The following is an 18,076-nucleotide window of genomic DNA, read 5'->3' on the forward strand; positions in this document are numbered from 1 at the left end:
AGGGGAAGGCTTTGGCCCTGAGCCTGACCCGGAAAAGGCTTTGCCATGTCCATGGATCTGAGGCACTGGGGTCCTTGACATGGCCGTGCTCATGTCAAACAACACACAATTCACTTAGGCCTTCCTCTGCTCCCCACATCTCCCCCTTTCTTATTTCTTAGATGTTCACGAAGACTCTCCGTACTTAGTCCAGAGGTGGTTCGCTGAAATGCTCAACACCAGACTGTAAGAATGAGAAGAGGGAAGAACATAACAGCTGCTGTTCCCAACAAAGTGTAAGGAATGCTTTAACAGGTTCAACAGATTGAAGCCTGAAGCTTGTCAAGGACTATTTTGTGACAATAATAGGAGAAACAATCTTACATGAGTCTCCTCCATTCCATGGGTGCTGACATAACTGAGCCAAATACACACTATTGTTGAGGGTCCAAATAGGCAGGGATGGGCCTCGGTTCATGCCCCAATCATATCTGCTCTTGCTATAAGGGGCTGCTCTCACACATGCTAGTATTCATCTGTTTGACATTAAATTCTATCTAAACCTAAGGGCTGTAGCTCACCAACTGAAGAGAGCCCACCAGGACTCCAGGTAGCTACAGAAGTATTCTCCCAAACAGAGGATGCCATTAGCAGAAAAAGGTATGGAAGGATGTGACCAAGCCATTAAATAAGAAAAATGATGGCCTGGGGCCGTAGGTCCAGTAGGCTTTTCCCCTGACTGGACTTACCTGAATGGATATGATTACCAGACACATCAGAAATATAGCTGCAGGGTTATTTCCCAACCCCAGGCCTCGTGCTCCCTCCTCCGACATTTGCATCAGCCTTTTTATTTGACCCCACGTTGGTGGTGTCGCCCTCCTTGAAGTCTGTGCAGGAGGCCTCCTCCTTGGAGACCGCTCGATTGGCTTCAAGGGCCACACTTTCGGTTTCTCTGTGGGCTCCAGTCTCAGCCTCTTCACACCTGCAACCAGGAACTTCACTGCATCCAAAGCTCTTTAGGTGCCTTGAAGGTACCCAAAGTGGCTGTTCCACACCTTCAGGGAAGACAAGAATACCCTCTTCCCCACATTAGCACGGGGAACAGGCCAAACCACTTTCTTGTCACGATGTGTTTCTATAGCACCTCAGGTTTTATTTCCCTGTCCTCTGGCAACCAGTGCCATTCTGTTCATGTCATCTTTTGCACAGTTAAAACTTAGTGTAAGTAAAGCCCTGTTTAGAGAACTGGTAGGAGCACTTCCTCCTTCTGCTTTTCTAATTACTGCTTGAGCCATCTATGGGGTCTTTCTATGTCACCCTGTCCCTGAGGAATGTCCATGCTGTGAGCTACTTTGTGTTGAACACAAGTTTTTTTAATGCAGAAAAGCTATAAGCAGGAGCACTGTCCACCTTGAGATGCTGTAAATGGCCCATACCAGCCAATCCAGCAAGGCGATGAGCAACAGCATGCTGGCAGCCTCCCCGTGTGAGCGGGGTATAAACAATATGAGAACAGCTATCAACAGAAACATGCACAAATGCTACTCTCCCAAAGGGGATTACATGAAGAAAGAACATCCACCTGCCAGACAGCACTAGGACAAACATTCTAGGGTCAATGCCATCATGCGTGACAGGCTGGAAAGGACCACACTGGGCATATTGCTTTAGCCTAGGCTGTCCTCAGAAAACAGCAAGTGTCTTTTGTAAAGGGGGGGGGGGGGGAGGTTGATGACACAAAGCATGCCTATCATGGGTTTTGTTTTGTTTTATCAAGGCAGACTGCACAGCAAGAGGGAAGCAGAGCAAGGACCCTGAGAACAAGATGTCAGCCATGCATCACCATCAGCCTGTGGTCTGTGGAAAGCTACATGTAGCCAGATATGGCCAACATGGCAAGGACTCTGACTTGGAAGCAAGAGTTTCAGGAGCCAATGGAGAAGATGGTATACCTTATGAGCTGATCATCTCTGAGGCTTGCTTTACTCCTACTATATAGGAGTATAGGCTGTAAATATTGACAGAGGGGAAGGCAAAATAATCTAAAACTATGCAAACTGCAGAGTTCAACTCACTGAGTACACTGTACATGGTACTTCAGAACCCAAGGAAGAGTGGCAGAAGGGTAGGGGCTATAACATGGTAAGGAGTGTGTGTAAATAGGTTAGTTAAAGCAAGGGGTTAAGACTGTATGACCTCAGGAAAAGTAACCCCATGAGTCAGGTACAGTATACTACCTTGGATGGTGGAAGATGAGAATCAAGCTGGCCAGGATAATTAGCCAAAGAATGCTGCTAGACACTAGATTGCTGCCAGAGTCAATGCTATTGATCTCATGAATGAGACATAATTTACTTCTGGCTTTGTATCTAGCATTCTTATAGTGTGTTCGAGTCCCTCTGAGATAAATTTTGCCACCAAATCATAGCAAAGGTTCAAAACCCTGGATAAGGAATGCCCTAAATGCAACTATTTCAAAATGCACTGCAGTTGCCAGAGTACCTCAGTAGGGGGTCATGGGTGATTTTAGGATAGCTAGTGACAGGCTTGGCTGGGTCCTATACATGTACTTGGACACAGCCACTTCCATACAGCTAGCCTCAAAAGAAATCAACACGGAGAAGAGTGATCGGTGTCCCCTTTAAGTTCTTGGGTAGTATAGCTTAAGTGCCTAAGCCAGGTCTGAGCCAATTTGTATCTCCAACTGCTCTCAAAATCAGTAAGAGTTTTGAAAAAAATTCCTTGTAAATTTCTAGATTTTGAGGGCATACAGTACACTCCCCTATAATTTTATCTAGGTATCAGAGTGGAGATAATTTCTGAATCTTTTCTGGAACAATTTGAAGACACCCAGATCTAATGGCTATTTTTGAGGTCAACAAAGTTCATGGTCAGTTTGGTAAAATCAGGATGACTGATTAGAAGATCATCTATATAGTGGGTGATGTAAACCTTAACTTTTTTGTCAGGTATGAGCTTGCCAGCCTCAACAACAAATTCCCAACACACAGTAGAGCTATTTTCATACCCTAGGCAAGTGCTGTGCAGACAGACCAAGATTAGGCAACAGAGGGGTAAAAGCAAACTTTTTGAGATAGCCAGAATGTAGCCAACTGGTTAAAAGCAACCCTTTAAGTCAACTATAATGAATGAAAATGCGATAGTACAACAAGAGGTGCTAGGGACCACTGCCTGTAGGACTTTATGTTCTTAAATCCTATAATAGCCTCTATTTACCTGATTTATTTTTTAGATAGATAGGGGTAGTTCTGGGGATTAATAAACTTGTCCATGTGTCTGCCCTGTACCTGTACTACACTGGAGGCAATTTTCCCCTATGAGTGGCCACTGATCGACCCACATAGGTTTCTCTGATGGTCAAGTGATCTGGGAGGCAAATTTCCATTGGGCATTCATTAAAGCATTGACCAGGGCTGCTGGTGAAAGGCAGCCGTCATGTGATACCCCACTCTGAGCCTTTAATAATCACCCTGAGTAAACACGAGAGTAACCGCACTTTGTATTTTATCTAAACCTCATAAAGGATTAAGTCGGTGGTGCAGTATCTACTGATACAATGATTTGGGCTATATAAAAGGACTCCCGTTTGGCTCAGGTATCTCAGCCTTATAAGAACACAAGGATACTGGGTATAATTTGAGGTCTAAAAGCAACTTTATGAACTTTGGCACCCTGACAACCAATTATAGCAAACTGTGCAATGAAGACCCCAAACCATGAATACCTGTCTTTATTTAGCATTGGGGAATTGGTTCAGCTATTTTAAACAAAGGTGTAGTATCAAAAGAAGTTGGGGTAACTGAACCAGAACCCTAATTCCTCCCTGCACAATCTTCAACTATTACTACCAGGTGCTTCTGTAGTCCCTGTAGGCTCTGGCTGCTTCTGCCTAAAATAAGTCCTACTGTGACTGCTGGCTTAAAACTGTCCCAAGTTAGAGGGTGGTCTAAGTCAGGTGGTAGAACTGAAGTTCACTCCCCCACTGCCTGAGGGCACCTTATAGAGCTGACCAATGGTACATTTTGGTGGCTGAGGGTTATTGTCTATCCTATCATTTATGGTCGGCCCTCAGGATGATGGCACCTGTTGTTTGAAGGGGCATCAGCCATTTCCCAGGCTCTCTCCAGGTGGCTAATGAATATCTATTTGAGTATTTGTTAGCCCAGTGAATTCCTCTCTAACATCTCAGATAAAAACTTAGGAAACTGTGCAGATCATGGGACATAGTGGGTACAGGAACATGCTTGTTTTTAAAAATTTGAAATCCTTGTGGCAGCAATCACATGCAAAATGTCCTGTTTTTCTCTACGTATAACAGGCACCATTTTCCCTCAGGGCACATAACTGACTTAAGGACTGATGAGAGAGAAATGTCTTAAAGGTGGCTAGGACATATGTCCACATAAAATCTAGTCCTCCCTTGTAAATGTAAGTGCTTTTGATAATGTCTACATGTCTTCTTACAAGTCTTGTCGCATTTTCAAGGACCAAGTGATATGTAAGTACCTTTCCTGCCTCAGTCAGCTATAAGGTGGCATTGCAGCTTGAAAGAAATAGGCCACACCGTCTGGGTACAATCTGGTCCTGCCCTATCTGTTCTCCACAAGTTTTTTTTTTCCCGTTGGAGGGCAATTTTCTTTGTGGCCTTACGGCAGCTATGTTAACTTGTTGGTAACAAGTTTACAAAGGATACTGTAATTGGTTGTTGGTTCCTTCCTGAGTCCTGTACACAGGAACATGCAAGCCTACGCTAGAGCAATTCCATGAGCCAAATTATGCTATGCTTTGTCCTCACATAATTCTGTAAACCCAGTCTTAAAGAGTAGCTAATCCCCAGGGTGGAGGCAAGATTTTCCATGTTTAACCAATCAGAAGGAGGCCAATGAGGATATGCTGAGTAACTCCTTGGGTACAGAGAGCTACAGGCATTAGCTGTCTAGGTTTGCTGGATCTCCTCTCACGACAGTGCATCATTTGCTCCAACCGGAACAAGCAACTGAGTGTTTTCCTCAAATCTATCAGTCTAACAAGGTTTGCTATATAGGGGTGAGATTGTGTCCATTAAAGCTCACTGTTGACCAGACACAAAGCTCAGTCACCTGGGATTGGGGATCCTCAACCCCAATTACCACAATCACTTTTCTTAGTATTAGGGTCCAGGCATCAGGCAAGTCAGAGCAATGAGGAATTCAATTTACCTCACTGCCCTTGCAGAGCCAACTCTACACAGCCTGCCCTCCTTTGAGGAAAGAACCATGGATCTATGGAATCACATAGAGTAAGACTCCAGAACCTATAATGTAAATGGGAACACGTTCGGGTGCTCAGCCCTTCATCCCTTAGCTTTCTGCCTATCTTTTCCCAAGTAACCAAATGCCTTGCCCTTCTTTGGGAAGCCAGGGGTCTGTCTTCTGAATGAGTCTAAGAACTACTGGAGTGGGAATGTGTCCACTGCTTCACAGCTCCCTCCAACCTCCTTCGGAGTAGTAACATATGACTGTTCATCTCGAGATTCTGCCTGCCGATGTTTTAGACCTAACGCTCACAATTACACCCCGCCCCCTTTACCTTCATTTTTATCTTTCTTTTTACCTTTATTTGCGAACTTCTCTGGGGGGCGTTCCCTCATCCGACCGATGCAAGCTCCCCACAGTCCAGGGTCTCTGTTCACAGGGCGCCACTTGCCACATCCAGCATGGCTAGGTACTGGAAACCTGACTGGGGTGACGCGGGAATGAAGAAACTACAGACACTGAAGAAATGACAGACACACATACAGAAAAGCTGAGACCGGGTGGGCTTTGCTCTCTCTGATGGAGACCACTTATTAAGCAACCCCGGAACTCAGCACTGTTTTCTAGGTGCAGCATAAAGGAGGAGGGGTTAGCTAGTCTTGGTGGGAGGTCCCTGTAAGGGAGCAGTCTCAGGCTGTGAACATCTAGGAGAGCAAGCTGCGGTTGGGAGGAAGAAGCTATTCTCTATGCTGTCTACACACAGTGTCAACATTAATGCTCAGCCCAGGGGAAGGCTTTGCCACTTCCCTGAGCCTGAGCTGGGGAAGGCTTTGCCTCTCCATGAGCCTACATGGCATTAGGGTCTTGGCATGGACACGCTCATATTAAATAATACACATTCACCCGGGACTTTATCTGTTCCTCACAACTAACTTTCCCATTTTTCACTTAACTTATCTGTAAGGCAGAATAGTTACTACCTCAAATGCTTATTGTAAGGATTTAGTCTACTGCTTAGACATGTGGTACCTGACATGAACAAATATCGTACATGTTAGTTACTGTCTCAGGAATCCAGGTTAGCTTCAAACCTTAAGTGCAGCTGAGGCTGGCCTGGCTTTCTGTCCCCAATCCCTGGCTTCTTCCCACTCTCTATGTAAGTCACACTCTCTTCCTCTGAGGCACAGGGATTCAATGAAAGTGCCTTCATACCTGGTTCTGTAAACTAACTCTTAAAAACATAAGAACAAAAGAGGGAATGCTTTCTAGAACTACTGGGTATTTTTCCAGATTCCCTGGATAAAATTCTATGTGGAGGACAGGAAGATGCTCAGTGTCTGAGTGTCTGATACAGCACTGATGCAAGCATGGGACCAGAGTCTGTATTTTCAGAGCCCATGGAAGTCAGGCAGGTGGAACAGCCATCTCTAATCCCAGCATTTAGGGAGACAGGGGATCCCTAGGGTGAGCTAGTTAGCTAAACCACAAGAAACTGCGAGCTCCACGCTCACCTAAAAACCCTGCCTCAAACTAAAGTGGAAAGCGACTAAGAGACACCCAATGTTAACTTCTATCAGGTTTACACAATCACATGCACACATGTACACACTCACTCAATCAAGGAAACATGCATACATACTGCACACCACACACATATACAAAAATAAAATCTACAAGTGGCACCATACCTAGCTTCTCTAAGAAAATCTGAAAGTCCCTGCATACTCAAGGCCCTGATATAAAATGGAATGGTATGGTATGCATATATAATCTATGCATATTCTCCTATATATTTTAAATTCTCTCTAGATTATATATAATACCTAATATGTTTATACTATATAAATACTGTTCTGCTGTAGCGCCCAGGGAACAATAACAATGTCTGTGTATGTTCTGTATAGACACTTCCTAGAAATTCTCAATCTCTGGTTTATTAGGTCTTCAGACACAGAACTTAGAATCTGGATAGCAGTAGTGGTCATGTGACCCCAGCACACTATATAAACATGGAGCCCTGAACAGCTTCCAAGAGCTCCATTTAATGCAGACTACAACTTGTACAGCCACAGTTTTCTTGATTCACATAAACAGTTAGATTCTATACCCTAGATCTACTCAAAGGCAAACACAATTTGCCACTCAGAAAACAAATGAATAATTAAATTAATAATTAAATTAATTAAATTTACACATCTCCAATATTACATTTTTCTGTTATTTATGCAAATAGCTGATCTTAGGTAAATCAAAAGGCTGTCAACAGCCAACAACAATAAAAGCTATATTTTATAGAAAGAATATATAGCAGGTTTGAATCAGAAACCTTTTGCTTTACTACTTAATTAACCTATAATCGTAGCCAAGTTACTTCAACTCTATGAATCTTATTTCTTTAATCTGCCAACAGAGATTTGTGCCATATGATAAATATGGAGATTAATGAGACAAAAAAATAGTTATTCTGAATATAATAAGCATTAAATAAACGGGAGGCGTTTCTTCTGTCTTTTTGTGCTAGGAGGCAATACTGTACCTGTTCAGGGGCAGAGTGCAGTGTAAAATGATAACTGAAGACACCATCAGTGTAAGACACAGAAAGGTTCGGTGGTGTGGGAGTTGCTTAAAAAGATAGGCAAAGTCTTCCAACCACTGTTCCCTCTGGAAACAAACACTTAGAAGAATAGATTATTCTATCCCTAGTCTCACTGGCTTTTGGAAACTGGTGAATAGTTTTGGCATTGATTCCTTTCAAATCAAGTAAGAAAATTTACAACACATAATGTGACCAACTGACAGAAAGGGCTCTGTTGGCCACATAAACACTCGACAAATAGGCAGTGACAGCACTCTAAGGATTTACAGTGCCTTTTCTGAGATTCAGAACATAATAGAAGAGTTTTTTACAGTCAAGGCTAGAGGGTGTTGCACACACTAAGTAAGGTCCTTAAAAGAGTTCCAGTGAGTTGGAAATACAAAGTCTGATCAAATGAAAACAGATTAGCCAGAAACATCAAGATTTTGGAATTTTTGCCATATAGAAAGTAACCAAGAAAACTTCTGAAAGAATGGATAGTGGAGAAACAGGATCAAACCAGTCTATGTCAGATCTGTCACTTACTTATTCAAGAACATTAAGTTAACTGCATGGTCTGTCAATGATGCATGTAGAAGTGACAATTCCATGACACCTCTCATCCCCACCCCCCCACCCCCCCAACTGTGGATGATTAACAAATGACAAGCACAGAAATCTTCAAACAAGACACAAAGATTCACTAAATAAGACGATGATGGTTGATTTAGCCTAAAAAAAAAAAAGTCTAGAATGGTTTAAGAAAGGAAATTTAACATCCCAGATATTATCCAATCAACAATAAAAAATTATAAATTAACATGCAAGACTTGAGTTTGAATTATAAATTACTTTTTTCATGTTTTCAGTTAGTTATGGTTATACAGTGTGGCATTTTAAAATCAGCTCCTGACACATGAGTGTGCATATGCATAAAATGAGCAGCTCCTTACATACCTTTTGTCTGCATTTGCTCTGGGGGTGGTGGAATGGACGGCACAGGCCCAACTGGGTGACTTGGAGCAGGTGGCATTCTTGTTGATGAGGGTCCTGGCAAAACTGTGGATACTACAGAGCTGGACTTGGTAAGTTGGACATTTTCTGTAATAGGACAAGACAGAGAATCTGCAACTGAAGACAAGAAATCATTCACCCACAGCAACAAACTTGAAACATGTCAAAACAAGCTTACTAACAAAACACAATGGCTCTGAAGTCCACAAGAGCTCCAGTACCATCACACCAATTTGGTATCTAGAAAGAAGGTGGTCCAAACAAACATGTCTCCCAAAGTGGGAAAACAAGTCACTAATGTTTTAATAATTTGTAATAACAATTTTTACTAAAACATTTCAAAAAAAGTCATTACCTTTCAGACAAAATGAAATGCTGTTTTTCTTTACAGACTAACAACCACGGCTGTTAATTACTGACTACACAATGGTGACCAAGGTAAAGTGAATAAAGGTAATGGGGTCTCTGAATTTTATAAATCAGCTCACACCTCATCTTGCTTTATTTGTGTATTTATAAAAACAACAGTTACTTTCTCACAGTGATGGGAAATGGAGGTCCAAGAAAAGGTGTCTTGGTGGTTTTTTCTGAAGCTGTAGATGACCATCTTCCTCTTCATTTCCTATGGTCTCTGTGTACATCTGGGTTCTAGTCTTCTTGTAAAAATGCCATTCATATTGGCTCTGGCCCGCTATGGACCCACCCTAATGACTTCACTTGAATATAACTGTTTCTTTAAAGACCCTATCTCCAATAGCTGTTCTCTGTAATAAGATTCTGCCTTGGGACCCTATTAGTGCCTTGCATCTCAACTTTTGGAGGGGACACAATTACCCCCTAACAAATTCACTGGATGTTAACTAACAGTGTAAAAATGGGGAGGGGGCATTAAAGGCCTCCAACTCACTACTTTTCTATAACCTAATATAAGTTACAACGCATGGCCCTCCTATACTTTGGTTACCCACCCACTTTATCTGGTATCTCAAGAAATAACTAAATTACTGAAAATATACCACAGACTGCTGGCAGTTTTTGTAATGATAAACAGATGTAACAGATCAAGTAATGCATACTGGTCATTCCTAATCTTAGCTGAATAATCACTGTTTATTCTATGCAAAGACATTTTCTGTTAAGTTTAAAGAACTTATTACTGAACACCTTTTCTATTTAGAGTAGACATTCAGGAAAAGGTGGAGACTTCCAGAAGAGATGGTAGCCGGCAGACCTTGGGTGACCAAGTGATATATTAGAATAAGAAAAAGATAGAGGAAAGTTTTGAAAAATTGCGAAAGAATAAATGGGACAGCTGTAACATACAGAGAAAAGAAACACAAACCCAGGTAGATGATGGCTCCACCCAGGTGAGACAAGGGGTCGGAGAAACAAGAGGTCTCATCCGAAAATTAAACCAGGTGGCCTTACCCTCAGGACAGCCCAAAGGTTTCACAATCTCAACGATCAGTTACAGGTATTCATTGGACAGTGACTTTTCCCAGGAGATGTTTACTAGTGGTAACGAGTTGTCCCAGCTCAGAATGCTGTGCCCAGGGGCCACCATCAAAGGGAACCTCTCATCTTGTACTGTTATAGTCACTTCCTGTCTACTGCTTCTAACCAGATGCCCCATTTCAAATGTAACAAAGCAAAGGCCTCTGTCCTACTGTGCCCTGCTTCTCTGCTGGGGTATCTAGGTGCTGCTGGCATGCTGCAAAATGGGCAGTCAAGTCCCTTCACCACACCAGAAGGAAAAACAAAAGGGTCTGGGACAAATGCTGTGATTCCGTCTCCAGTGTACCGACTCTGGCAGTATAGTGCTGGGAGTAAGGAACAGGGTCCCCAGTACTGGCAGAACCTGGTCTGATTCAGAGTTCAAGTACCAAGGGGCTAGAAGTAAAAAGACCTTCCTCAGGAGTTTAGGCACAGCTCTTTAAGACGAAGGCCTTCTCTGAAGCAATCCTTAATGAAGAGATGATGATCCTTGATTGTTCACACTGGTTTGTTTAATGGTGGATGTAAATGCATACACTTTATTCAAGGTGAACCAGGGATTAACTACCTTTTTTGGGAAGGGAAGCTCACTAGGCCCATCTAGATACCCCGTTAGCATGGAGAACTCCAGGTGTTTATGTTACATGACCAGTACACATGGTCCTCAGTGTGATACCACTGTGGTTACATGTTCCAAAGCAGGGAGAGCAAGTAGGCAATGGTTCCACTCATGCCATTCTCAATTCTGAGATTCCCAGAGTTTGAGTTCATTCAACCTTACTATTCTTATGCCTATCTGGTAACAAGATCCCACACACCCTACAGGTATCACTATAATAGGTTAGAATTCTAGAATGTAGTATCTATGATTCATAGTTTGAAAATCACTGAAAATGATCTTAAAGACCTTACAATAGTTGATAGAAAATTTAAAATGAGAATCAAAAGTAGAATATGCCGCCTCCTACAAAACAGCAAAGGCTACATGGGCTAGAAAAGCAGTCAAGTGAGGTCCATGTGTTACAAGCATGTGGATTACACTAGGAAGAAAGGCTTGGAACAAATTAATAACCAAGGAAAACATTCATCCTGGGTTAGGTCCACAGGTGTGCACCATGATAAGTAAGGTCATAAAAAGTGGGTAGTTCTATTATGAGTGTAAGAACAGGAAATCGATGACTAGCTAGTTTAACTAGACAAGTCTTTAAAAATAAAGTGTAAGATAGGTGCCCTGTTTCTTGGTAAAACTTTGTTAATCTATGACATAAAAAACTATTGCTCTGGACTTACAATGAACATATGGAAAGATACATAAAACAACTGCTTTGAACTTATAAAGAACTTGTGAAATAATAGATAAAACTACTATTTTGAACTTATAATGAACTTGTGAAATGAAAGACAAGATAAAAATGTTTAGTTAGGTACAAATTTTAATAGAAAAACAAGCAATCAGTAATCCTTCTGTAACTCCCTCTATGTAACAATTTTATCTGTTTCTGAATGAAGTAGTTCTTTTTCTTACATAGAGAGCTTTGCCCTAGGGGGTATAAAAGGGCAAAGAGGAAAAATAGAGGGTTGGAGTCTGTTTTGCTTTATCCAGGGTGTGTGTGTGTGTGTGTGTGTGTGTGTGTGTGTGTGTGTGTGATTTTTCTCCTATCTTTTCTCTGACAGCCACCATCACCGGCAGCCCAGCTGGCTATCATCCATCAGTACAGGCAATATACTAGTCACCATCAGCACTGGTTTCTGCCTCCTTCTCTCCTTTTAAATCACCTGCAGCTATCTGCAGAGACCAATGCTGGGTGCCATTAGTGCTCAGCCCATTTCTAACTCTGAATCCACCTGCTTCAGTTTACCCTGTGGTGTTGTAGCTAGTTTTAGACACTTCACTGAACCCACAGTATTGTCAGAGTCTCTCATTTTTACTGATCTAGTAGGTATTATGGATTTCCTCTGATTGCTTTATATCATCTTTGACAGTCTTCTCTTAGTTATGATCTTCTTCACATCAATTTGTATTATTTGTATAGCCTAGAAAAATATTGTTTTCCCTCCTACTTTCTAGTTTCATACTGCCTGTCAAAGATAAAAACTTTTTCATTAGACATTACTTGAGTTTTCATGTTTGCCCTCTATGGCTAGCACTAGCACTGTGTGTGCTTTCTTTATAAAATTTGATCACTCCAAAGTTCTGGAGACAGTCTATTTCCTCTGAATAATTTTAAATATTTATTTTAAATTTAAAAAATTTAAGTATTTATTTTGACCACAATTTACTTCTTACATGAGAAATCCATCCTTCAGATTGCAGCTAAAATATCACTTCATGAGAGAAAACTCCCCTGAAGTCCACAATAGGCCAATGTGCTCACCATGAGCTCTCCAAGGCCTATACCTCTGCTTCTTGTCACTGACAAAGCAGGTTTGAATTTGTTGTTGTCCAGTTCCACAAGCGGACTACAGCTTAAACTATAAGAATCTTTTTACTCACAATTATCTCCTAACACCAGAATCAACCCTGGCATGATTGCTTTCAAACAGCTAATGGGTAGTGGGTAGATCTACCAACACTAAGGATCAGAGGGGCATGCCAACAGAGAGTTTGCCCTTTTCACAAAGAGAATGTGACTGAAGCAAAAACATATAAACTGTCACAATGTAAAGCAAATGCCTAACTTGTGTTTAGTTTATAGCCTTAAAAGAATACTATCGGTGGTGGCTGCATATACCTTTAATCTCAGCACTCAGGAGGCAGAGGCAGGCAGACCTCTGAAAATTCAAGGCCAGCAGAAGCTACACAGTGAAAATGTGTCTTCTATAAAACTCAGTCCAGTGTAGCTAAAGGGATAGACAGCTCAGCAGTTAAGAGCATGTGCTACTCTTACAGAGGATTTAGGTTCAGTTTCCAGCATCCACACAGTGTCTCACACTTGTCTGTAACTCAAGTTCCAGGGTACTCACTGCTTTCTTCTGATTTCCATAGGCACCAGGGATGCACACGGTGCATAAACATACATGCATGCAAACACTCATGTACATAAAAAAAAATAATATTTTCTGGGTGTGGCAGCATACATCTTTAATTCTAGTACTTGGTAGAGGCAAGTTGATCTTTACGAGAGGCCAACCTAGTACAGAGCAAGTTCCAGTACGTCAGTCAGACTCTATCTGTCTGTCTCTGTTTTTCTCTATAAAAGAAGTAAAAAGAAAAAACAAAAAATGAAAAAACAAAATAAAGGTAGGCCCTATCTTTTAGCACATAAAATACTCTAGTACCTGGTAGGAGAGTGATTCTCAGCTAGTTCTGTGCCCTCACTCAAGCTGTTGAAGCTGGAATCGTAAACATCTTTGAGTCTTCTTTTCCCCCTTCAAATCTCTGAGACAAGTGCTGTCTTCCATCATCACGCTTCTCTGAAATAACTGTGGTCATTCACTTTAAACTTTAAAAGAAAAGGCTTCTGTTTTCATCTGCTGACCATCAGTTCTACTAGAGTATCTGACAAGCCTAGCGACTGATCATCTACAGAGACAGTTTTAAATGGGAACTAATGAAAACTTCAGTCTGTTAACAACTAGCCATGGCACTGCAAACACCCTGGACTCCTTAATGAAATCACCTAAAATCCTAAGGCTGACCCTTGTCTGCAGTGCCCCAGCATGTGTCTCTACAAAAACCAATGATGTGGCACTGAAGGTCTTTCCTCCATGTTATCACAGTATTTGCTTAATTCAAGTGTACAGCTCAGTACTAATATAAAATTCTAGTTAAAATGTGAAATACTCTAACTGTCCAGGGAAGGATACCTACATGTCCATACTGCCCTTGACACTGACTGCAGGGATTGTTATAACCTAAATGCAGCACCCAGAACTACCACAGCTTCATCAGCTAGCGTTCTAGGTGTACATTTTCTTTTCCTTTTGTTTTTTGTTTGTTTCTTTGGAGACAGGGCTTCTATATGTAGCCCTGGATGTCCTGGAACTTGCTCTACAGACCCGGCTGGTAGATCTCAAACTCAGAGATCTGCCTGCCTCTGCCTCCCAAATGCTGGGATTAAAGGTGTGTGCCACCACTGCCAGTGCTGTGCAAACATTTTCATTCCCTTCAAGAGCACATCATTAGATTCAAGTTCACAACTTCAAGCTAAGTAAGACTATTCTATGGAAACAGAACACACACACACACACACACACACACACACACACACACACACACATATCTTGGTGCACACCTTTAATCACAGCGATCTGTGGACAGAGCAGATTGATGGAGTTTGAGGTCAGTTTGGAATATAGAGATACATGATACATAGTGACATCTCCTGGCTTGGCAGACACACACACACACACACACACACACACACACACACACACTTTTTATATTTTATCATATCTACTATGTATGCCTTATGAAAGTAAAATTACAAACATTTAAGTATAGACTTAACTACCAAGGAGTCACATGGCCTTACTTCCCCTTCTCCATCCTCCATCTTAGTGCACTCATTTAAGAAGAAGAAAGCAGTGGGCAGTGGTGGCACACACCTTTAATCCCAGCACTTGGGAGGCAGAGGCAGGTGGATTCTCTGAGTTCAAGGCCAGCCTGGTCTACAGAGTGAGTTCCAGGACAGCCAGGGCTACACAGAAAAACCCTGTCTTGAAAAACAAAACAAAACAAAACAAAAAAAAGAATAAGCAAGCAGCTTTTACCTGTAGAAAACATAGTTCAAGGAAGGCAGGATAATGATCCTGACCATTTTTTTCTGTAATAGTGGAGTTAGTATGAAAAGGAGTAATGGCCAGCAAGACATATCATCAGAATAGAATCTTCAATGTGTCCAAGCCACGTCAGGGACAAGTGTGGCAGAGACATAAAGACATCAACAAACACTGTCTGAGACCACTATCAAGGCATGGAAGCAGGCTCTTCATATAGACCACTGAGGAGCTAACTATGAATGAAGGCACAACAAGGGTTTGGGGAGATTCAGTAAAATACCACAGAAACCTAAGCAGATATAGTGCAATAGTGAGCAAATCTCCAGTATTCCCATCAGGAAATATCACTGTTAACAAGACTTTAATGTTTGGATTTCAGTCATGTTTTGGTGAATTTCATACTCAACTTACCGTTATTTGTTGGGTGGCTGTTGGCTGTAGCCAAGGATCCCATCTGGTTTCGGATGAGGCTGTCTTGAGCTGGTGGAAGGCCTGGACCTGACCATGATAGAGAACTGTATCCTGAATGACTCTGCTGCTGCTGCTGCTGCTGGGAAGGCGGAGGTGGAGGTCTCGATGGGTAGGTAATAGCTGTGCTTGGGCCAGAGTATGGCTCTTTAAGTGGCCTGGCAGGTGGAGGAGCATTCTGTGAGGTAAACATCTGCCCATATGGCTCACTGGCAGGCAGTGAGGGATATGAAACATTAGGATACACAACATTCGACACAGTTGAGATGGGATAATGACTACAGGTGGAGGGATATCCCTGAGAAGCGACAGAAGCGTTGGCAGAGTACGCGGCAGGACTACTGTAGCGATTCCCAAGAGAGGAATAGGGCTGGGAGACACTCGTAGATGAGTGGGATGCTGATGCTGGAGCTCCTTGGAAAGATCCTGGCGTGGGTCCCCCCATGTGAGGGACAGAAGGACCTCTGCCATACATCTGCTGTGCTCCTGGTTGGTTTACTGAGCTGGGAGTCCCCACATTTTGTGTTGGTACTGTATATGGACGAGAGTAGTAATTATCGCACTGGTTATCCAATGGCAAGGAAGCCATTTTCCCAGGTCCTTGAGAGTAATGTCCTGAGGAGGCCATATAGTTTTGATGAGGCAACCCATACCCAGATGGAACTTGCATTTGACTCTGTGCTGGACCTGAAAAAAAAAAATATTTACAGTTTTGCACAAAGAGATGATACATAAATAGCTCCCATCTAAATGCTGGCTCAATCCATCTTTTTCTCCATAACTCTACCATATTGTCAAAGATACATATTGTCATATGCCCATCATGTAGTTAGACTCCAAAATGAAGCCCCACCTCCTGCTTCTCAAACACTTGAGTAGTCCCCCCCACCCTGGATCAGGACTCATCTCCATGAGCAATAGCAGAGGTGCTGATAAACTACTTCCTGCATTAGCCCAATCTTAACTCTTGTGCTCCCTCACTCTGATACCTCAGTCCTGAATGACCTTCTAACACAGACAAGGAAGACATGTGATAAGGAATGGACAGCCAAAGAGAAACCACGGCCAATAAACACATAAATATGCTAGCATCCTTCAAATTCAATGGAGTCTTGAAATACTGACAGCCCAACCGATAGCCTGACTACAATCTATGAAACCATACAACTGATTGGCTCCCAAGTCAGGATTCCTTAACCAACTATGACATAGGAGCAGAAAAGAAGACTCGGCAGTTATAAGCACTGGCTACTCTTCTAAGATGACCTAAGTTTGATTACCAGAACATACATGTCACTTCACAGCTGTCTGTAACTCTAGTCTCAGGGGACAGGACCCTTTTCTGGTCTATAACCCCATACCTGAAGGCCATGGATGGGTCCTTTGAGTTCCAGACCAGCCAAGGATACATACCAAGACTGACTTAAAAGAAACGGGGGAGGGGCAAGGAGGACAGGAGAAAGGAAGACTGTCAGAGGCTGGGTTAACCAAAACTGAGGATGTATACAAAATCATATAGAAACCCATTACTTGGTAAGGCAATTTTAAAAATACAAGAAGGAATTTAATTGGACACTGCTGCTTACAGAAAACATGATTTATTAAACAAAAATTTGGTGCCAGACATGAGGTATTTCCCTATGTTATTCATCAAGGAGGCTCCAGAGTCCCCCAAAACAACACAGGCTATTCCCGATGTTCTTGGTTGTCTACTACAACTAAATAGTAAGGCACTAATGAAGACTCAGTACACTTTGGTTGCAGGACATAGAAAAGCCAAACTGGAATTAGCAGCAAAGGTGCAGCTGGCTAGATTTCACACTGCCTAAGGCCCTACGCTGACTGCTGGAGGAAAAGACATCAGTGGTCTTACCAAGTGCGAGAGACTCTGCATGCTACAGTACGGGCCTTCTAGGCAAGATGTACCCATGGGAAACACTGGCATGAGGCTTCTGGGGGTAAGCAAACACTTTCTGATTTGATTTGCTCTTGCTCTGTCTGAGGCAACTATAAATCTGGTCAGAAGCCCAGGGTTAGGCAGATTATGGGCCTTAGGAGAAAACCCATTTTTATCAGTGTGGTCTGTTTTGTTAGTTCTTTTTTTGTTTTGTTTTCTTTTTTTTTTTTTTTTTTTGAGACAATGTAGCACTAAGTAGCCATGGCTGGTCTGATAAGACAAGCTGGCCTATAAAACTCAAGAGATCCAGCTGCCCCTGAGATTAAAAGCATGTACCACCATACCAGGCTTGTTTTTGCTTTGCCGCAGGGTCTCACTATATAGTCTTAGCTGGCCTGGTAGAGAACTTCTTAGACCAGGCTAGCCTGGTTTGGGACACACTGACTTCCCGCTGAGATTAAGCTACCATGCCCTTTGTTCTGCTAGAGTTTGTAGCTCTAAGACTTTCTCACCACTGTAGCTGCTGGCTGACACTCCCTGCTCCCATCTTGGTCAGGAGTAGCAAAGACCAAGAATGGCCTGTTGCTGGAACACTTAGCTTTATGTGCCTGCAACTCTGCTGACCACATTTGTTTTGCTAGATGGCCATGTTTTCAGTACCTACATACA

The 18,076-nt window shown here is 42.3% G+C and overlaps 1 protein-coding gene across 6 annotated transcripts in view; it reads right to left on the bottom strand.

Annotated features, from left to right (window-relative positions):
* Sec24b (SEC24 homolog B, COPII component) overlaps window positions 1-18,076 on the bottom strand; it is a 96,409-nt gene that overhangs the window by 44,614 nt on the left and 33,719 nt on the right. For 4 of the 6 annotated variants that reach the window (XM_076933256.1, XM_076933255.1, XM_034499995.2 and 1 more), the window contains 3 exons: window positions 15,454-16,197; window positions 8,770-8,913; window positions 5,596-5,721 (listed from right to left, as the gene is read on the bottom strand). In XM_076933256.1, the coding sequence (XP_076789371.1) occupies window positions 5,596-5,721; window positions 8,770-8,913; window positions 15,454-16,197 (1,014 nt within the window). The remainder of the gene's footprint in view (window positions 1-5,595; window positions 5,722-8,769; window positions 8,914-15,453; window positions 16,198-18,076) is intronic. The other 2 variants (XM_034499996.2, XM_034499998.2) reach the window with 1 other exon arrangement.

This window comes from Arvicanthis niloticus, chromosome 4 (assembly GCF_011762505.2).
Source record: "Arvicanthis niloticus isolate mArvNil1 chromosome 4, mArvNil1.pat.X, whole genome shotgun sequence".
Lineage (NCBI taxonomy): Eukaryota > Metazoa > Chordata > Mammalia > Rodentia > Muridae > Arvicanthis > Arvicanthis niloticus.